Raw genomic sequence first — 17,635 nt, forward strand, 5'->3', positions numbered from 1 at the left:
ACTTGTAATCAAATGTCGCACCATTATTATAAAATTATAAAAATAAATTTGAATAAGTTATAATTTGTTCAAACTGTATTACATCATTCAAGAACGGCTATACCTGCTCCTTTTATCCTTCCCCTCGTAGAAGCACGCTAATGCAATGAGGCACCAAAAAATTACCCTTGTTGTAGTTTTTTTTTTTTTTTTTTTTAATCTTCAAAGTATTTTCCTGTCAAGTCCAATAATAGTGATTCATGTAACTCTGGCATCCCATAATGCCCATGCCAGGCAAAGTTGTTTCTCCCACACAGAGGTGTTATGATTAGTGATGGCCGCATGCTCTTCCCCAATAATTTTTCCCTACATCATTGCCCTCAATTTAGCAATTGAAATGAAAGTTGCTCGAGCCAACGAGAGTAGAAAGTAACTTCAGTAAAAGATTGAATAGGTTCAAGATAATGCCTTTCAAATTTACTAAAGAAAAGTTTGATGCTTTTAACAAAAATGGACCACATCCATATGGGAGCACTTATTAGCTTTGTTATTCCTTTAATGACATCTTAGTTGAGAAGATGTGCCACATCTAGAGCTTTTATATAGGGATTAAATTTACAAATTCTTCACCACTAAGACATAAGATGTTATAGGAAAACAATAATAAATATGCATATAGAAAACCAGTAGTCACAAGTCAATCTTACAGATCATGATATGACATCTACATATAATTGTTGATTTGTTGTCAATTTGTCACTCCCTTTTGGTAGGTATTTCTAGTTGTGAGTCTTAATATTAACTCTTGAGATTCCTCCTACGATGACTGGTTTTAAAATGCAGGGTGTGAAAAAAAGCTAGTAATTTTGATCAAAGCATTCATCTTCTAGTAAAAAAAAGTTAACAAATTTTGATAACTGAAGTTTAGACCAAAATGAAAATGTTGAGAATATAAATTAAGTATCAGGTTCAAATGTATCACCTGTCACGCCAGCGTGCACCAACCTACAAAGACAGTTATGACAGCCAGACCATTCTCATTCCCATGATTCCATTTCATGCCTAGTATTCATATTCTTCTTCTTCTGGTGCGACTGAATCAAAATTCACGAAGAGATTAAGGTGAGGGAGACCAGAGAATTGATCAGAACAACGATGGCAGTTGCTAATGAGAAACCACCAATGTCTGAAGTTAAGGTTTGGAGTTTCTGTAGATTGCCTTTCTGGCAATCCACCAATAATGCAGCTGCCGGTGGTGGTGGTGGCAGTGGTTCTTCATCCTTGCAGCAAAACCATCTTGCTGCTGCTGATCATCAACCTTCCATCAAGGTCGCTTCTGTGGCCAAGTCCTTTCTTCCTACTCGCCGTAGACTCGGTCTTGATCCCCCCAACAAGCTCTATTTTCCCTGTATGTGGGCTAATCTTTTTTCATTGATGCATACTTCATTCTCTCTGATGCTCTACATATATGTGCGTGAATCTGAGGTGGTACATTTTTATGTGTGTCTTCATTGCCAATGAATCCTACGTTTTTAACCACTTTAGTGCTCTCTTTTTCTGTCAGTGAATTGCTTTCTTTTCCTGCTATCTGTCAGTTTTACGGGCTTACCAAATTTACCAAAAGATGTATGTTTGCTAATTGGAAAACCTTAGAAGTTTCTGCTAGTGTACAGAGGTCTTTGCTTTCTTGTTTTCCTCACTGATTTTCGTGTTGGAACTGTTCTTGGTTGGTACAAGATGAACCTGGTAAACAAGTCAAAAGCGCAATTCGGATTAGAAACATCAGCAAGACTCATGTTGCCTTCAAGGTATTATATACAGCTTTATTTTGCTTTTGTATTAATTTTGTTGTCGCAAGAACAAAATTTGTGATGCATCGATTTTTTTAGTTTCTATGCAGTCATCAAACTCTGTAATAATGAAAGATTTCACGAATGTATTATTTGGAAATGCTAGCATCAGATCACCAGCTTGAGGCTAATTGTATTCTTGATTGGATTACTTGTTGCAGAATCTGGAGATGAAAGTTTGAATTTAGGCCTTGTTGTTCAATGATTAAAGAAACATGGCCACTAAATTTCAACGTAATGATGACCATGTTTGATTAAGTATAGGAAATCTTCAATTCAGAAATGTTTGCATCAATGAAAGGAAATCTTCTAAACCTTTTAGAAGTTTATGTAATCAGATATGGTATAAAAAAAGAAGAAGTATTCCTGAAAAAGGAAATGTTCAATTGACAAATGAATGAAGGCACAATGTGTATGTATGTCTTGCTGAGTCTGCATATGGTACTCATCGAATTAGACAAAATCGATTTTGCAGAAAAAGGAAAAGATTTTGCTCCATTCATTTACTGAACGCTAAACCAATTTTAGCGAAAGAAAGTTATCATTTGCCCTTGAGAGTTAATATAGTTCGAATGCAAGAGTTCAGTTTGGAGGACATAATCCATTCCCTACAGTAAAAAACAACAGATATGTTGTGTATTTCATTGCACAGTAATCTAACTGCAATCTTGCTGTTGCTTTAATTAGTTCCAAACAACTGCACCAAAGAGTTGTTACATGCGTCCTCCGGGAGGCATACTTGCTCCTGATGAGAGTCTAATTGCCACAGGTAATTTCACCCTTGATCAGTATCATTCTTCATTTACATTGTGCTACACATGGATTCACCAGCATTTGGACAATAAGGGTGTACAGATCTTCTCTTCATGCAAAATTCTGAGGTGCTTTTAATCTCTGATTGAACAGTTTTCAAGTTTGTGGAGCCTCCAGAGTCCAATGACAAACTGGATGGTCTAAAGAGCAGGGTCAAGTTCAAGATCATGAGCTTGAAAGTAAAGGGAGACATGGATTATGTACCAGAGCTGGTAATTTGTTTTACCTTCCTTCATCTGTTATCAAGTTGGTGTTTTTGGTTTCATAGTTCCACTTGATCATGATAATAACTTAATTGCTAAGAGTGGTCAGATATGAATTATTAGCTTCAAGAAAATTGTTGATTGGCAATAATATGATTGCATACCTGTTTTCTGTACTAATCTGCAACATGCTAACTCAATTGTATTGTCTCCCCTCTCCTTTTTATGTTTTTCTCCCCCTTAGTTTTTCTAAGTTATGGTATAAAAAATGGAACAAGAACCATGGGAGTGTCATTTAAGGTACATTATTGTTACCAATCACCAAATGTGTACAGATTCTTTTTCCCTGTTGCCAATGGTGACCTTTGCCAGTAATTGGGAGGATTTTTATTAACCATGAAAAAATTCCACTCGTGATTGAAAACTAAGGATAGGCAAAACTGGAAGAGACTTGAACAGGGAAGAACTTTCTGAAGACATTTAGTTCTAGTTGAGTTGCAAAAGAAATCAAAAGTATTCCTTTCTTTTTAAACTAATATGGGAAGGTAGGTAAGGCAAAACATTCCCTTTCATGATTCATTACAATATTCAAGAACCTGAACATGATGGTTGGGAATTTGTTTCATAGCCCAGAACCTGTAGAATTTTGAGGAAGAATTTATTACATTGTCACATTCATAGATGAATGCTTATTAAACAGTTTATTTGTACCATATCTGGATGCTTAGTGGTGATGAACTGTCAGTGCTAATGATTACATTCCAAAAGATCCCAATCATCTTAGCATCATTTGTTTGCCATTTTCTTCCATTTTTTGTGCCTATCTTTAATTATTTAACTCTTTACAATCTTTTGGCATGTATATACATTAGAAGTTGATGCTGCAATTAGTTTTAAGCAGGAAGAGAAAAGAATATCCACTTTGATTAATTCTTCTTAATTACCTCCTTCGGTGATAATTGAAGTCATTTGCAAAGTTACATGCCTCATTTTCCCCACTTTTCGAAAGTTATCACCCATTGGTCTATGCTTCCAAGCTCAGATTCCAGTAACAATGCAAAAAACTGGACGATTCAACCAAAGGATAATTTATTCGCTTAATGTCCATATTATTACAATCAAAAAGTGCCAATCAACTCGATGCAGTTCGATGAATGGCTGTGTAATTTTGTTGTCCACTGAGTATATAATCCAGTTCTTGATAATGATATGTACACAACAGTAATTTCCCGGACGAGTTAATCATATTGGTTCTTATGTTTATGATCTTTTTGCAAATCCATTTCTGTAATTAACTTGCCGTTACTGATAACAAATGCAGTTTGATGAGCAAAGGGATCAAGTTGCAGTTGAACAGATTCTGCGGGTTGTTTTCCTGGAGCCTGATCATCCTACCCCAGTAAGTACATTTTTAATTCATCGGATCAAATTAGCTGTATCTTGAATCAATGAACTCAGATCATGTTAGTCATTTCGAATCCGTATAATCACATTCTGATTCATTGAGAGGTTAAATTTTTCTATCAAGGCACTCGAAAAACTGAATCGTCAACTAGCTGAGGCTGAGGCTGAGCTTGAGATACGCAAAAGGCCTCCTCCAGAGGACAAAGGTCCAAGAGTTCTTGGGGAAGGTCTTGTCATTGATGAATGGGTAAGTTGTTTCAACAGATTGATGTTTTGCTATATTTGTGGTCTTATTGCTTTATCTGATTCCCTTATTTGTGTGTTCTGTGCTGGTTTTTGTAGAAGGAAAGGAGGGAAAGATATCTTGCAAGACAACTGGTCGAAGGAGTTGATTCAGTATAAGCTGCTATACTTTCCTTCCACTGATGCAGAACAGAAAACTGGAGTGAAAGTGAAATCACAGGCAACAGAATCCGGAATTTATGAGTTCAACATGCTATTTCAGGGATTCAATGAAGCATAATAGAGAGAACTATTTTGCTTCCCTTTTGATATGATTCAAGGATTGTCTCCTGGCTGAGACTTTTGTTACATGTATATAAAGAGGATTAGCTAGTAGGATTGTTCTTCATCTATGAACATTGGTTTTCTCCTCCAAATTTTTGCTTCCTCCAATTTGAAAATCTTATGTGCCTATTTTTCTATGTTCCTGTAGTTTTGGGGCCATGTAACAGGCTATTGTCATGTGTGGAAAATGCACCAAAAAGACCTAAACAATTCAGGCAAAAAGAAATCAATAACAATAATATTGCAAATGGTATCCTGTGCTAAGCTATGGCCTGACAACTTGAAAGCATTAACAGTTGCTGGAGATTTGATCTACCAAAAATCTTTCATCTTTTTCACTTTTGTAGTCACTAGTTGATTCGTATCAAATACCACTGGTATGCTGTACTTTTGAACTCGTGCTATAATATGCAAGTCTCTTTCTAATCATTATGTTTTGAAATTGTGTGGTTAGTGCTTCATTTATATAATAGTACTAATACTTCGTGGAACTGATAAACTATGTCCCATTGAACTCCACTGGATTTGTTGAAAAAGTTCCACCACCCTTTTTCTGCAGACTAATGAAAGAAAAAGGCAGGCTGCTTTACTTATGCCAACATTATGCTTGTTTTTATAGCACTTTATTTGGAGATCTTTATCACAATAAGATAAAATTGAGTTTGGAAGCTTTTTTCATGGGCAGGCACAATAAAATTCTAACGTTGCCACCTGCCCGAGTTGATGATATTATAGCTTCAAGCATACTTTCTATAGACAAAGTTAAATCCAAACTCACATCTTATCATTCGTCATAAAGAGCATAGAATAAGAATCCCATTTTGGATTATAATTACTTCCACTCTTGACAAACATATGTTGTGCTTAGATCACACCACAAAATATCTTGAAAGGTAACTGCTAATTTTGTTCCATTCTCTCCTAGGGATTCCAAATAAGAGTTTTTGATAATTTTTTCATTTTACTTTTATTAGATCTGAGTTTTTTCAAATTTTAATTATCAAATCCAAAATTTCTTGGATCTATTCGACAGATCTCACCATAATATCTAAACTTGAAACAGCTAATCAGCAAATCCGGCGATTGAAAGCATGCACAGATGTTCGTGGATTACAATTATTTTATCTTATTTTTTATATTTGGAGTTTAACAATGTAATTTTTATTGTTCTTCAAATCTAGAATATCCTTATTGTAGATCTATTTTTTGATATCTATATATGTTGGATGATGTAATTTCTATCATTAGCGCAGATTTTAATGAAATTATGATATTTTATAAACAAAAAAAAATTTTGTTCGAACTTAGCCTTGCGTGCTTATGTGACAGATTAAATTAAAGTTGAGTTAAATTGCTAAAAAGGAGAAGATACAAGTCGTCGTTATCATTTTCTAAGGAGAAAAGTTGTCATTGCCATCACATCACTCCATTTCTTAATTACTATTTATTGAGTATCTTTAGAGACTTTTGAGGAAGTGGATGGCATTGCATACCTAATTTGCATTAAACATTACAAAAAAAAATCAAATCGTATCCTCCCCACAAATATAGAGTAAGCCCAATAAGCGTCGGGTCATTTTCACTTTTGTTGGATCGGATGTCATTTGATTATTATTATTTTTTAAAACTCTTCCAGGCCCACTTCGCCAAGAAACTACTTGAAGGTGGCAGCCTCATCTTTGTTCGTGTGGGTCCTTAAGTTGAATTGGATAATTTGGGTGAATTATTGGAAAGTTGAACACATTTATCCTCTAAGAATCTAAGCTTAATCCATACAGCATGATTATATATATATATATATATATATATATATATATATATATGTAAATACGTACTTATTTTTTATTTTTTGGAATTAAATTAGCTACTAAAATGAATGTTTATGATGAACAAATTGTTGAATTATATATGTTTTGTGTATGTAAATGTAGACGCATAAAGGCACTTAAACAGAAACGATGACATATTCAAAAATTTAATTATCAAAAAATGTATATAATTGTTTAGCTTATAATCAATTGGGATAACTTAATTAACTATGGCTAAAACTTCCACAATTTATTCTTGATCTCATCCTATAGTTTCTCATGAAGAAAAATACAGACAACACTGTCCTATGAAACTCTCATGGAACATCTGTCCATCGTACAGGTTTGCTTAATACGTTTTATCTCTTCGTGTGATTGATGAACTATCATATGGAGCGGAGTTTACTCAACGAGAGTAGCTGATTGCAGGTTCGCTTGTCATATATACATATATATATATATATATATATATATATATATATATATGTATGCAACACTGCATTGTGGGATTGTAATGAGTGGCAATAATTACAGACAATTAATTATAGCTTGAAAAGGACAATAGTCTATAGCCTATTTGTTTTTTCTTTTTGCTTTTGGAGAAGTTTGGTCTTTTCTACATATAAAGTATAAGCTTATTGATCAGTTACCAAGTGTTTCACTCGACCATTTTCCCATCTTTTGAGCACAAATCCAATAATTCAATCACTTGAAAAAGAATGATTTGTCACTTTCATTTATGAGCACCATTATTTTTTCAACCAAAAAATAAAAGATTCCAATGTCAATTCAATTGAGGTTATCGCCATGGAATCTTTGGTCCCCTCTGATATGATGGATTGATGGGCAATGAAGACTTCCACTTCAACAAGGAAAGATAAGATACAAATCAATAATTGAAGGTGTGTAACGGGTATCAACAGGACTTGACGGGTATCAATAGGACTTATAGAAAAAGGTTGTACATTGTGTCACTGTCATCCCTTATAATTTACAACACAAAATATTGCTACTCAAATAGAGAATGATGTTACTAAAACAGGAGGGATAATTTGGAAAATCTTCCTTGAGCTTTCTCGTAATATCATTCGATTCTCTTTAAATTTTTAAAATTTATTTATATTCCTGATCAGTTTGACAATACTAGATGTTCCTATCAAAAGTTAAAAATTGACAACATTATCCTTACTGTCTTAATAACTATTTAACCAAAAAGTCAAAATAAAAGAGAATTTTTAAACCAAAAAATGTAGATAAAAAAATAGTCAAATTTTTATCTAATATTGGTCCATATTTCTCAATATCGAGGTGATAGGATAGCAAAAGACATGGATAAATTAAATATAGTCAAAATCAACCATATAAAGGGATTTTGGTAAATAATTAACACCTTAAAAATTTTGTGGGACAATTATGAGAAAGGCAAGAAATTTTTTTAAGAAATGTGTTTTAATACATGATATAATTTAAGTTGCACTGAAAATTATAGATTTCGAGTTTGACCCACTTACACTAAAAAAAAAAAAAAGAAAGTCGTATTGAAAATTAAAATAATCTCTTCATACACGTGGTTTGTAACATAAACCCCACTTCTAGAAAAAAAAAATTTATAGATAAGTCAGAATTTAAAAAATTAATAAAAAAATATCTAATGACCAAATACATGCCTAGGAATATCCTAGGCTATTTTTTTTTTTTTTTTGTGTTAAAACATCATTGGTTATGCTAGGTAATAGTCATTGTACATCTACAAAATTACTCGTTATTGCATTTATAATTACTCATATTTTTCATCTTTTTACTCTTTAACATTATTTTATTTATTATTGTCATTATAAGTTTCATAGTTAGGATAGCATAAGGATAGTATTGAAACAAAAATTTTATCTTTGTTGCCTTTCCTCCAAAGGGGGCTAAAATGTTATAAAAAATATCAATCTAAAAGAGAAACGTAAGATTTTAAAAACTTAAGGGGCACACAGTGATATTACAAGAAACGTCAGGGGAGTTTTTCAAACCTATCCCTAAAACATAAAGTTAGAAAAAGTGAAAGAAAAGGTAAATATTTACATGGATTTGGCTATAATAAAACAGAAATGGATCATTCTAATACAGATGTCCTCAGACTAGAAACAAAACCCTGTACACTGAACAACTATCCGAAACAAAAGTTATATACTCTTCCCTCGTGCCATCCTTCACCCTCATCCCCTACCCCAAGGCCAAGGCCCAAGGGACCAGGTCAGAGACAGCCATTGGTTAAGGGCTTCCCCACCTCACGTGACGGTCTAGTCCTTTGTGTCCCACACCCATAACTCTTCCTTCAAAAAACAACAAAATGAAAAATTCAAGAAATAAAAAAAAATACAGAAATTAGAAAAATTAATGAAGAGTGGAGCCATGGTGAAGGTGAAAGATTGGAAAAAATGGGAAAACCTGTTGGCTGGTTAGTGGGTGGATTTTGATGAGTCAACAGATACTCACATCGATATCGCTGCCACCTGCCCTACTACTATAAAGAGTGATGCTTCCAGGTAGACGCGTTCTTTTATCTCGCGGTATATCTCGTTATTATCGTGGGGTTGGATCTTGTGTTGCTATTATTGCTATTATTGGGAGAAACGTCATCCAATTGTTTGTCCTTGTGCAAGTTGGTAGCAATGGTTTTTGGCCAAATAAAAGTTAGTACCAATTTTTTTTTTTTTTTTTTTTTTGTGTAAGCAAGTGGTTATGAATACAAGTTTGTTAATCAAACTATTATGGTTTGAGAAAATTGTACTTATTTTTCAATGTAAATTATTGAGTTCATGATAAGAACGGCTTTGTAAGAGAGTCTTTTTGAATCATCATATTTTCAGTTTGAATAAATATATAAGTTTCACTAAATAAACTTTATTTATTTTGTGCATGAACTTGATCAAAATGTATTTGCAAACAAATTTTATGTTCACATGCTTGCCAAATATGTGTATTTTGAATTACTTGACATGAAATTCATTGTATGTTAAAGAAAAGTTACTTTTAAATTTCATTGTGAACTCCTAACTTTAAAAATAGAAACAAATTCCTCAAAAAAATTTGATTTAAGTCAACATACAGGTAACTTGCTTTATGAATTACCGACCGTAAATGTCTTTTAAATCTAAATTCAATGTTTGAGTAAAACATTGTTAAAAGAAAAAAATTTTCATCAAATCAGTAGTATTTAAAAAAGGTGACAAAGAGGCAAACATTCTTATTCTCACTCTTTTTGCAAGATAAAAAATCAAAGAAAAGAAGAAAGAAACTACCAAAATTTCAAAAAAAAAAAAAGCCTAACATCCTACACCAAACACTTTCCTTTTTCCTTCTTTAAATCAACAAAATCATACCGATAATGCATTAATCTTTCTCCCTACTACCAATCTGTACATGTTTTTAATTTTGAAACCTCCAATTTAGCCCATGACGATAATTACAAATATCATTAAAAGAATAAAGTCCAAAAAAGGTTGATTATTATTGTTATAATCTTTGAAACCTTTTAATTTACACTCTCACGATCATTTGCAAAAATTGTTGCAAGAAAAAACCCCAGAAAAGATTGCAGTTGGTTTCCAAATCCACTTACCATGTAACTTCTTTCTCCAAGAAATCAGCTTGTATGAGCATTTTGTCAATTTAACTGCCTAAGCTTGTAATACTAAATCGAAAATTGTTAGTAAAACTTTAAAATTGTACAATATCTAATAAAATGCCATTAGAAAAAGCTTGGTTCTCTTCTCTTTACAAAATCTCACGAGAAAATCTATTTTGGACACAATCAATGCGTCCAAACTCTCCTTGATAATCACCCCAATTCAGCCCACCACTGCCATTCCATAACCACCCGGTTTTTTGGCCCCCGGTTCAACCAAAGCGCCATTCTCAACTTCCTATAAATAGCCCCTTCCCATTAAACCTTTATCCTCGGCTCTCCACTTATTATTCGAGCCTATCAAAAACCGCTTTTCATAAATCGCTTTGTGAAAAACGCGTTATCGGAAAAAATGAGTTACTTCGGCCAAGTTTGGAGGGCCGCCAGTGTTGTCGTGGTAACTAGCCACTCCGATCAGGGTCATAATTGGAAATCCGGGATTAAGACTCTCCACCAGGGGAAGAAAAGGTTCTTGAGTTCCTCCGGTGACGGAGCCGATTTCAGGCCGCTGTCCGTTGTTCTTGCCTCCGACATGGAAGGAGCTTTTACGAACGGAAAAGGAGAGGAGCGGAAGAAGCAGACAGATGACTCTCTCCGGCAAGTTATGTACCTGAACTGCTGGGGACAAGGCTGAGGAGTGAGGTTGAGTTCTCCGGCGAAGAGGTGCTGGAGGTGTTTGTTTTTATCTCCGGTGAAGTGATCGGGTATTTTGATGCTCTGCTCTAGATGGGATTGACTTGCTGGAGAGTTGCCGCTGAGTACGGCGAGGCGAATGGGCCGAGTTGACTAGGGGGTGAAGGAGAAGGAGGAGGAGACCGAGTTGACTCGGAGTTGTAGAAAGAGGAAGAGACCGAGTTCAGAAGGCTAATTAAGTTCTGGCCTTGACTGAAATTAATACAAAATGATGTGGATGCAAGTGTAAATATATTGTAAAGTTTGTAGCCGAGATAGAGGAATAAGAGAAGAAGAAAAAAAAAAAAAGAAGAAGCTTTTATGGCAATTGTATATCTCTTTTGTCCTTACTTGAATGAATATTTTTGGTTCTTGTTATGTTTTTTTTTTTATTCTACTTCAGACAATAATTCTCGATTTATCTCAATAATCCCAGAATATGCCTACAACATTAGGGTAATCCTTGGTTAATTTTGATAATTAATCAACCTTTCTTTTCTTGATGATTAATTTTGATGACTAATCCTTGGCTAATTTTGATGTTTCAACTAAGCAATCCATGGCGAGTGTAACATTTCATTTCTTCAAAAAAAAAAAAAAGTGTACAATAATATTTTATTCTCTTAAGATGCTCAATGATTTGTACCCTGCTGAACTTATCCTCGAGTCTTGTTGACATTTTGCCCTTATCCGCTCTGCTTTTCTTTATTGGTAGGGTTGAAGAGTTGGTAGTAGTTCTGACTGAGCATTTGCTGGTGTTTAAGGATATTTGCTGAGTAATGTAACTTGAGGTTAAAAGCCCATCGGTTTCTTCTCTCAAAAAAAAAAAAAAAAAAATTTCTCTTGAAAGATTGGTAATATAGCTTTTTACCTTTCAGGCAGACCCTAAGAAGGATTGTAAGGAGTTTGCTTCATACAAGGAGATGATGTTAGTTAATTTTTCTTAGACCATGCCGGTAATTATTTCCTAATTCTGCTAATTCTTCAAAGATTAAGATTGTTAAATTGAGAAAAAGTTTAAGTTCAAGAATAATTTGCTAGTGAGAATAATGGATGGCTAACTGCTAATAATAGTGATGTTTAGCTCTTTCATGTTCCTTAAATTAAGCAGCTGAGTGAAAAATGTGTGTCTCTGGTTTGCCCTCGCCTTGGAATAGGTTAATATTTTCCTTCTAAACTTTTTTTTTTCAACCAAATGAAAATAAGTAATTGAGATTACTTAGGCACTGCATCTTATTTACTTTTATTTATTTATTATCATTATTAAAGAAAGGTGATGGGCTAGATGATCAAATCTTAGACAGTCTGATTGAACTTCTGATGGGCTTCTTTGTTCATCTTGCAAGCTTGATGGGCTGCTCTCTAGTGGGATAGTCTCATTTAGAGAGTCGAGCCAAGATTTTCTTTCCAGCATTGAACCTGTCCCTGACTCTAGAAGAGACAACTTGAATTCAGTCTAAAGCATTTTATGTCTGGCCAGTGTTGTTCTTGTTCAAACGCTGCTCTTGAGCATTTTGATTCGGAGATAATTATAGAAACCTACCTTGAGGTTTCTGATAATTTCACTAGCCTCCCGCAAAATTTGTAAAATTACACAAATCTCTCTTAAGGTTAAGGTTTTTTATAACAAATTAGTCCAATTAGAAAAAATAATATTAAAAAAGTATTTAAGGAGAGAGATGAAACTTTTATTTCATAAATATCCCTTATGCATGTATATAAGTTGTATTAGTAAAAGAATGAAAATAATTAAAAATTAGAAACAATTAATACACACATTTAATAAATTAGACAACACAAATAAGTAACAAAACTATACTAATTATAATAGGATTCAGCAAAACAAACTAATCATCCCTTTTGATATGATGTTCGCTACAATTCTTATAATTTTGAAAAGAAAAAATTTCAAATTTTTGTCTTTCTTTTCCCTCCTTTCTCCTTTTATTCATATCTAATGATTAAGTAATTAGAACACTAATTAACTATTAGTAACTAATTAACGGAAATAATTGTTAAAAATTTCTTTAATGATGGACGATGACTTGTAATTACAAATTACATCAATTGATAAATCTAATGACACTATTTTGTGACTGATAGAATTTGACAATGACTAGAAATCAGTTGTACACAATGTGAGAACAATGATTTTGGTAGAAGAAAAAATATAGGTCAAAAGAAGGTTGTTCATGAGGACATTTTCCTTAGTTGTAAAGTAATTTTGTGGAAGTAAAAGAGAAAGGATGAAAAAGAAAGGCAAAATTCAAAAATTTTTCTGTTTAAAATCACGAGAATCATAGCAAATATCATATTAAAAAAGATGATTAATCTATTTTGTTGAATCTTATGATCATTAGTGTAGTTTTGTTGCTTATCTGTATTATTTAATTTATTAAATTTGAACTTATTGAGTGATGAAATTATATATTAATTATTTTTAACTTTTACTTAGTTTATTCTTTTACTAATATAACTTATATACATATATAAGGGCTATTTATGGAATAAAAGTTTTATCTCTATCCTTAAAGTACTTTTTTTAATGTTACTTTTTCTAATTGAACTAATTTTGTTATCAAAAACTTAATCTTAGGGGAGGTTTGTGTAATTTTACAAACTTCAAGAGAGACTAGTGAAATTATCAGAAACATCAGGAAAGGTTTCTAAAATTATCCCTTTGATTTATCAAGTAGTTAAACCTTCAAAAAAAAAAAGAGAATCCATTAGATCTGGTTCTAGAAAAACACAAAAAGTACACTTCCTATACATTTCAATCATTAAGCAAAAGTTGGCTACATGGCTGCATAGCAAACTACACCAATTCTGCTGAGAGGAAGAAAATGCAAATTATTCAAACTGAAGGACTTGTGTTGGCTACCATGAGATACAAATTTGACCTAAGCCAAACGATTTTTACCCATCCTAAATTTAATGGCTATTGCCTAAGGTGCTTGAAGTTTAAGAACACGTAACCAAAAAACCAATGTAGAAAAACCAAGTTTTCTTAATTTTTCTTCCCTCATTCTTCTTTTGTAGATGGATTCTCCCATCCCTTCTATCTTGTTCTGACAACGGAACGCAAATGATCAATAGCAACATGCAATTTTTTAAAGACCTCCTAGTCCTAAACCTGCTTGCTTTCGCCCATTTTTGCAATTGCACATAAACTATCATAATAGCAATTTTAATCCCATCTATTTCGGAACCAGAATCAAAAGGGTTGTTGGTGGTCATTTTTAAAACTATTTATGTTGGTATTATCCTTACCAATTACTTTCTGATTATTTTGGCTTGGTTAACAAGGTGCATAGTTTATTTGGATCTATATGACCAAAATTTTGTTGAAAACTTGTTCAATTTGCAATATCAGATAAAAGACAACGAAGATCAGATTATGTAGTGTCTCAAACAAAGAAAAATATGTATCTGTATTTTTGGGTTAGAAGTATCGTTGCTTGTAAACTCTGTTAAGCATATTTTTCGATTTTGTGCATGTTTCTCAATATTCCATGGATCGACTCAGAGAATATGGTATGTAACGAGGCTAGCTGGCCACCTTGTGAGACTCAGATAAGCTCTGTTTGGATTCTTCATTTTTTGTCAAACAAATTTTTCAAATAAAATGCTACACTAATATACAAACAAAAACAATTCCAAAAACATCATATCACAATATACAAAAAGAATTAAAAAAATAAAATTTACACCATCTTCTTATTCTACCGACCACCACCACCCCTACCCACCACTGCCACCACCTTCTCCCTCCTCCTCTCTCCTTCACTTCTCTCTTTCTCTTTCCTCTCTTTTTTCCTCCTCCTCCCCTTCCCGTTTCCCGCCACATCCCACAGCCAGATCGAAGGGTATGGTGGAGAACCAGAAGGGGAGAAATAGGAAGAAAGAGAGAGAGGATGAAGTGGGAGGGAAAGGAGAGAGAATGAGGGAGGGGTTGGCGGTGGCGGTGTGTGGTAGTGTTAATTTTTAAAAAATACCTTACAAATTTATATACTTTTAAAATATCCCAAAATATATCCCAAAACACCTCCAAAAACACCACCAAACCAAAAACATGTATGGTGAAAGTTTTTTATATATATTGTTACAATAAAATATTTCATTTTTTTTGCTTCATCTGTTGGCATATTGGTGACATTTTCTTTATAAATCCAGACTCTCATTTCAGTAAAGTCAAATAGAAGTTGTTAGATAGATAGTGATGCTTCTTGACAATTTACTTTTTTTTGAATACATATGGTTCTTGATGTCTAACTTTTATTTCTCAACGCTTAAAAATGCCAGATTTAATTGGTCTCCACTGAATCCCAAACTTGTCCAATAGTAGCTATGTGTCCGGTAGTCCGATTTTTTGAGAGAAATTTGTGAAAAAGTGGAACCAAGATTTTTGTGGTTGTTCAGCTTGTCGGGATTAAAGAAGCACTGTCTTTGGGATTCTTTTTTGTTGTTCTTTGGCATGAGATTGCACTGAATTGGGGTTCTAGCTTCTAATCCTTGACGATGCATGGTGAGGGTGAATATATGTACTGACCGTCAAAGTAATTTTTTAAGCTTTATCAGAAATTACTTTTTCCAATTCAACAAAGAATCTTATCAAATCTTATCTTTCTATCATAAATCATGAATGGTCCTTTTTGTGTAATGTTATGCTATAAATGTTTATGCAATTTATTGAATGGTCCTTAAAACTGAATTTAAAAACCATTGCAGTCCTTAATTTCCTGCAAATAATTCTTGAAGTCTCATTGACAATTTGAATAACCTACAAGATGCGGGAATTATAGAGAAATGAGGATGTTAAATGCTTGTGTGTTACTAGACGTATTCCACTTGAGTATAAACTTAATTTCAAATTTGAAATCAGATTTTAAACTACATGAAAATTTTACCTTAAGTTGGTTGTTTGTAGTTCTGATTTTAGATGCTTTTTCTGGTACAAGAGGCAACGAATTTGGCCTCGGAATTGAGAAGGCTGATCGACATGGGTAATTCCAATCCACCAAACATTCCCCAGCTCATTGTCCTCAAAGGCCCAATGGTCATTAACAGGCAGACCGACCCAAAAGGCCTTCTTCTTCTTTTACCTGAGCCCAATCAAGTAGAGGTGGGTACTACAAATGTGTGTTGTACATGGGCCTGGTTGCAATTGGGGTGTTTATTGGGCTGGGCCTCTCAGAGGGCTTGAAGAAAGTTCTGGTGGATTTTGGATTGGGCCTAACACAGCATCTGAGGGAGGGTTTGGAGAACGCGATTAGACAAGTTGGTAAATAGTTTATAGCCAAGTGGGCCAGTCAAGGTTGCCCACCACTACTGAGGACCAATACTCAACATGTCCGCATAGATAGGCCCGAGTTATTTTGGAAGAAGTTGGCCGAGTGAATGTAGTTGTGCAAATTTTTAGAAATAATGTAAAAAAAAAAAAAAAAAATTCTTGTCACGTGACTTTGTAATAGCAAATTTTTAGGAACAAAGATTTTGTAATTTCTTTGTTGGTTGTGATTTTCTTGTGTGTCTAATTCTCCTTTTTCTACCAAATAAATATCTAAGCGAATACAAATATCCAAATAAATATCCAAGCAAATACATTATTTGGCAAACAATGCAAAATTTGATAATGTAAAGCCTAGACAATGCCACATAATTCAATATTATATAGAAATTCTAGTACCAATCTGAAAATTAAGCTCAACGGTTGCATTAGATTAAATTCATCACAAACAACAGAAAACAAAAACAGTATACCCATGCCCTGGCAAACAAGATGCATACGTGAATTAAGCAAATTGCACATAAGTAGACTTCCACACATGCTAAGATGAAAAATACAAACAAGTGCATTATAACAAAGACACATAATAAAAACAAGGTACAAACGCACTGAAATGGAAAAGAAAACAAAGACACATCCTGAAAACAAAGGCATAAACAAGTACATTAGGCAACTCTTGTTTTTTAAAAGGGAGGTTAACTTGTCAACATTACTCTAAACATATTTCCTTCACTTAATTAGCACGGATCAGCTATATTTGCCTTCTAATCATTGGACTCAACAAGCACATCATCATGAGAGTCATTATCATTTCCAACATCAACATTATATTGGGATACCATGTTTTCAACTATTTGTTGCATTAGGGTAAGGCCCTGCATTTCTACACTTACTAGCTTGATCTTGAGGGAGAGGGTGACCATTGGTGGTAGATGCCGCCCGCACACCATCTGGAGGTTGATCTTGAGGTGCCAAGGCTTTTTACATGTACTTCAAGAGATCTACAATGGCATTGCTTACACTTTTCTTATGGCACTTCAAGAACTCCTCGCTTATGACACACTATACTATTCTATAATCTATCAAAAGAAACAGTTTCCACTTTGCTTTATTTCTGCTAGTCTTAAAACAAAAAATTAATGAAGCCAAAGAAATGACCTGTACATAGATTGCTTAAGCTAATTAATTAACGAATATTATTGAGTTATAATTCTAGCTTATTAGATGTCTTCATATCAGATTTATTATTTTTTTTAAGTGGGGGTTGTTTATACTATACCGAATAAATCAGGCCAACAAAATTCACTTATTTTAGCAATTTAGCTGAAATAATATCTGGATCAAATCCAGGTAGCATTGTTGAGGCTACTAGCGAA

General features: G+C 33.6%; 1 protein-coding gene across 1 annotated transcript; it reads left to right on the plus strand.

The window, feature by feature from the left end:
* Window positions 1-800: 800 nt before the first annotated feature.
* Window positions 801-4,953, plus strand: LOC113689964 (vesicle-associated protein 4-2-like). The gene is made up of 7 exons (XM_072048789.1): window positions 801-1,387; window positions 1,717-1,787; window positions 2,517-2,598; window positions 2,736-2,854; window positions 4,167-4,244; window positions 4,374-4,496; window positions 4,592-4,953. Exons 1-7 carry the CDS (start codon window positions 1,135-1,137, stop codon window positions 4,649-4,651), a joined length of 786 nt encoding a protein of 261 aa, XP_071904890.1. The 5' UTR covers window positions 801-1,134; the 3' UTR covers window positions 4,652-4,953.
* Window positions 4,954-17,635: the final 12,682 nt, after the last annotated feature.

Source organism: Coffea arabica, chromosome 5e (assembly GCF_036785885.1).
Source record: "Coffea arabica cultivar ET-39 chromosome 5e, Coffea Arabica ET-39 HiFi, whole genome shotgun sequence".
Lineage (NCBI taxonomy): Eukaryota > Viridiplantae > Streptophyta > Magnoliopsida > Gentianales > Rubiaceae > Coffea > Coffea arabica.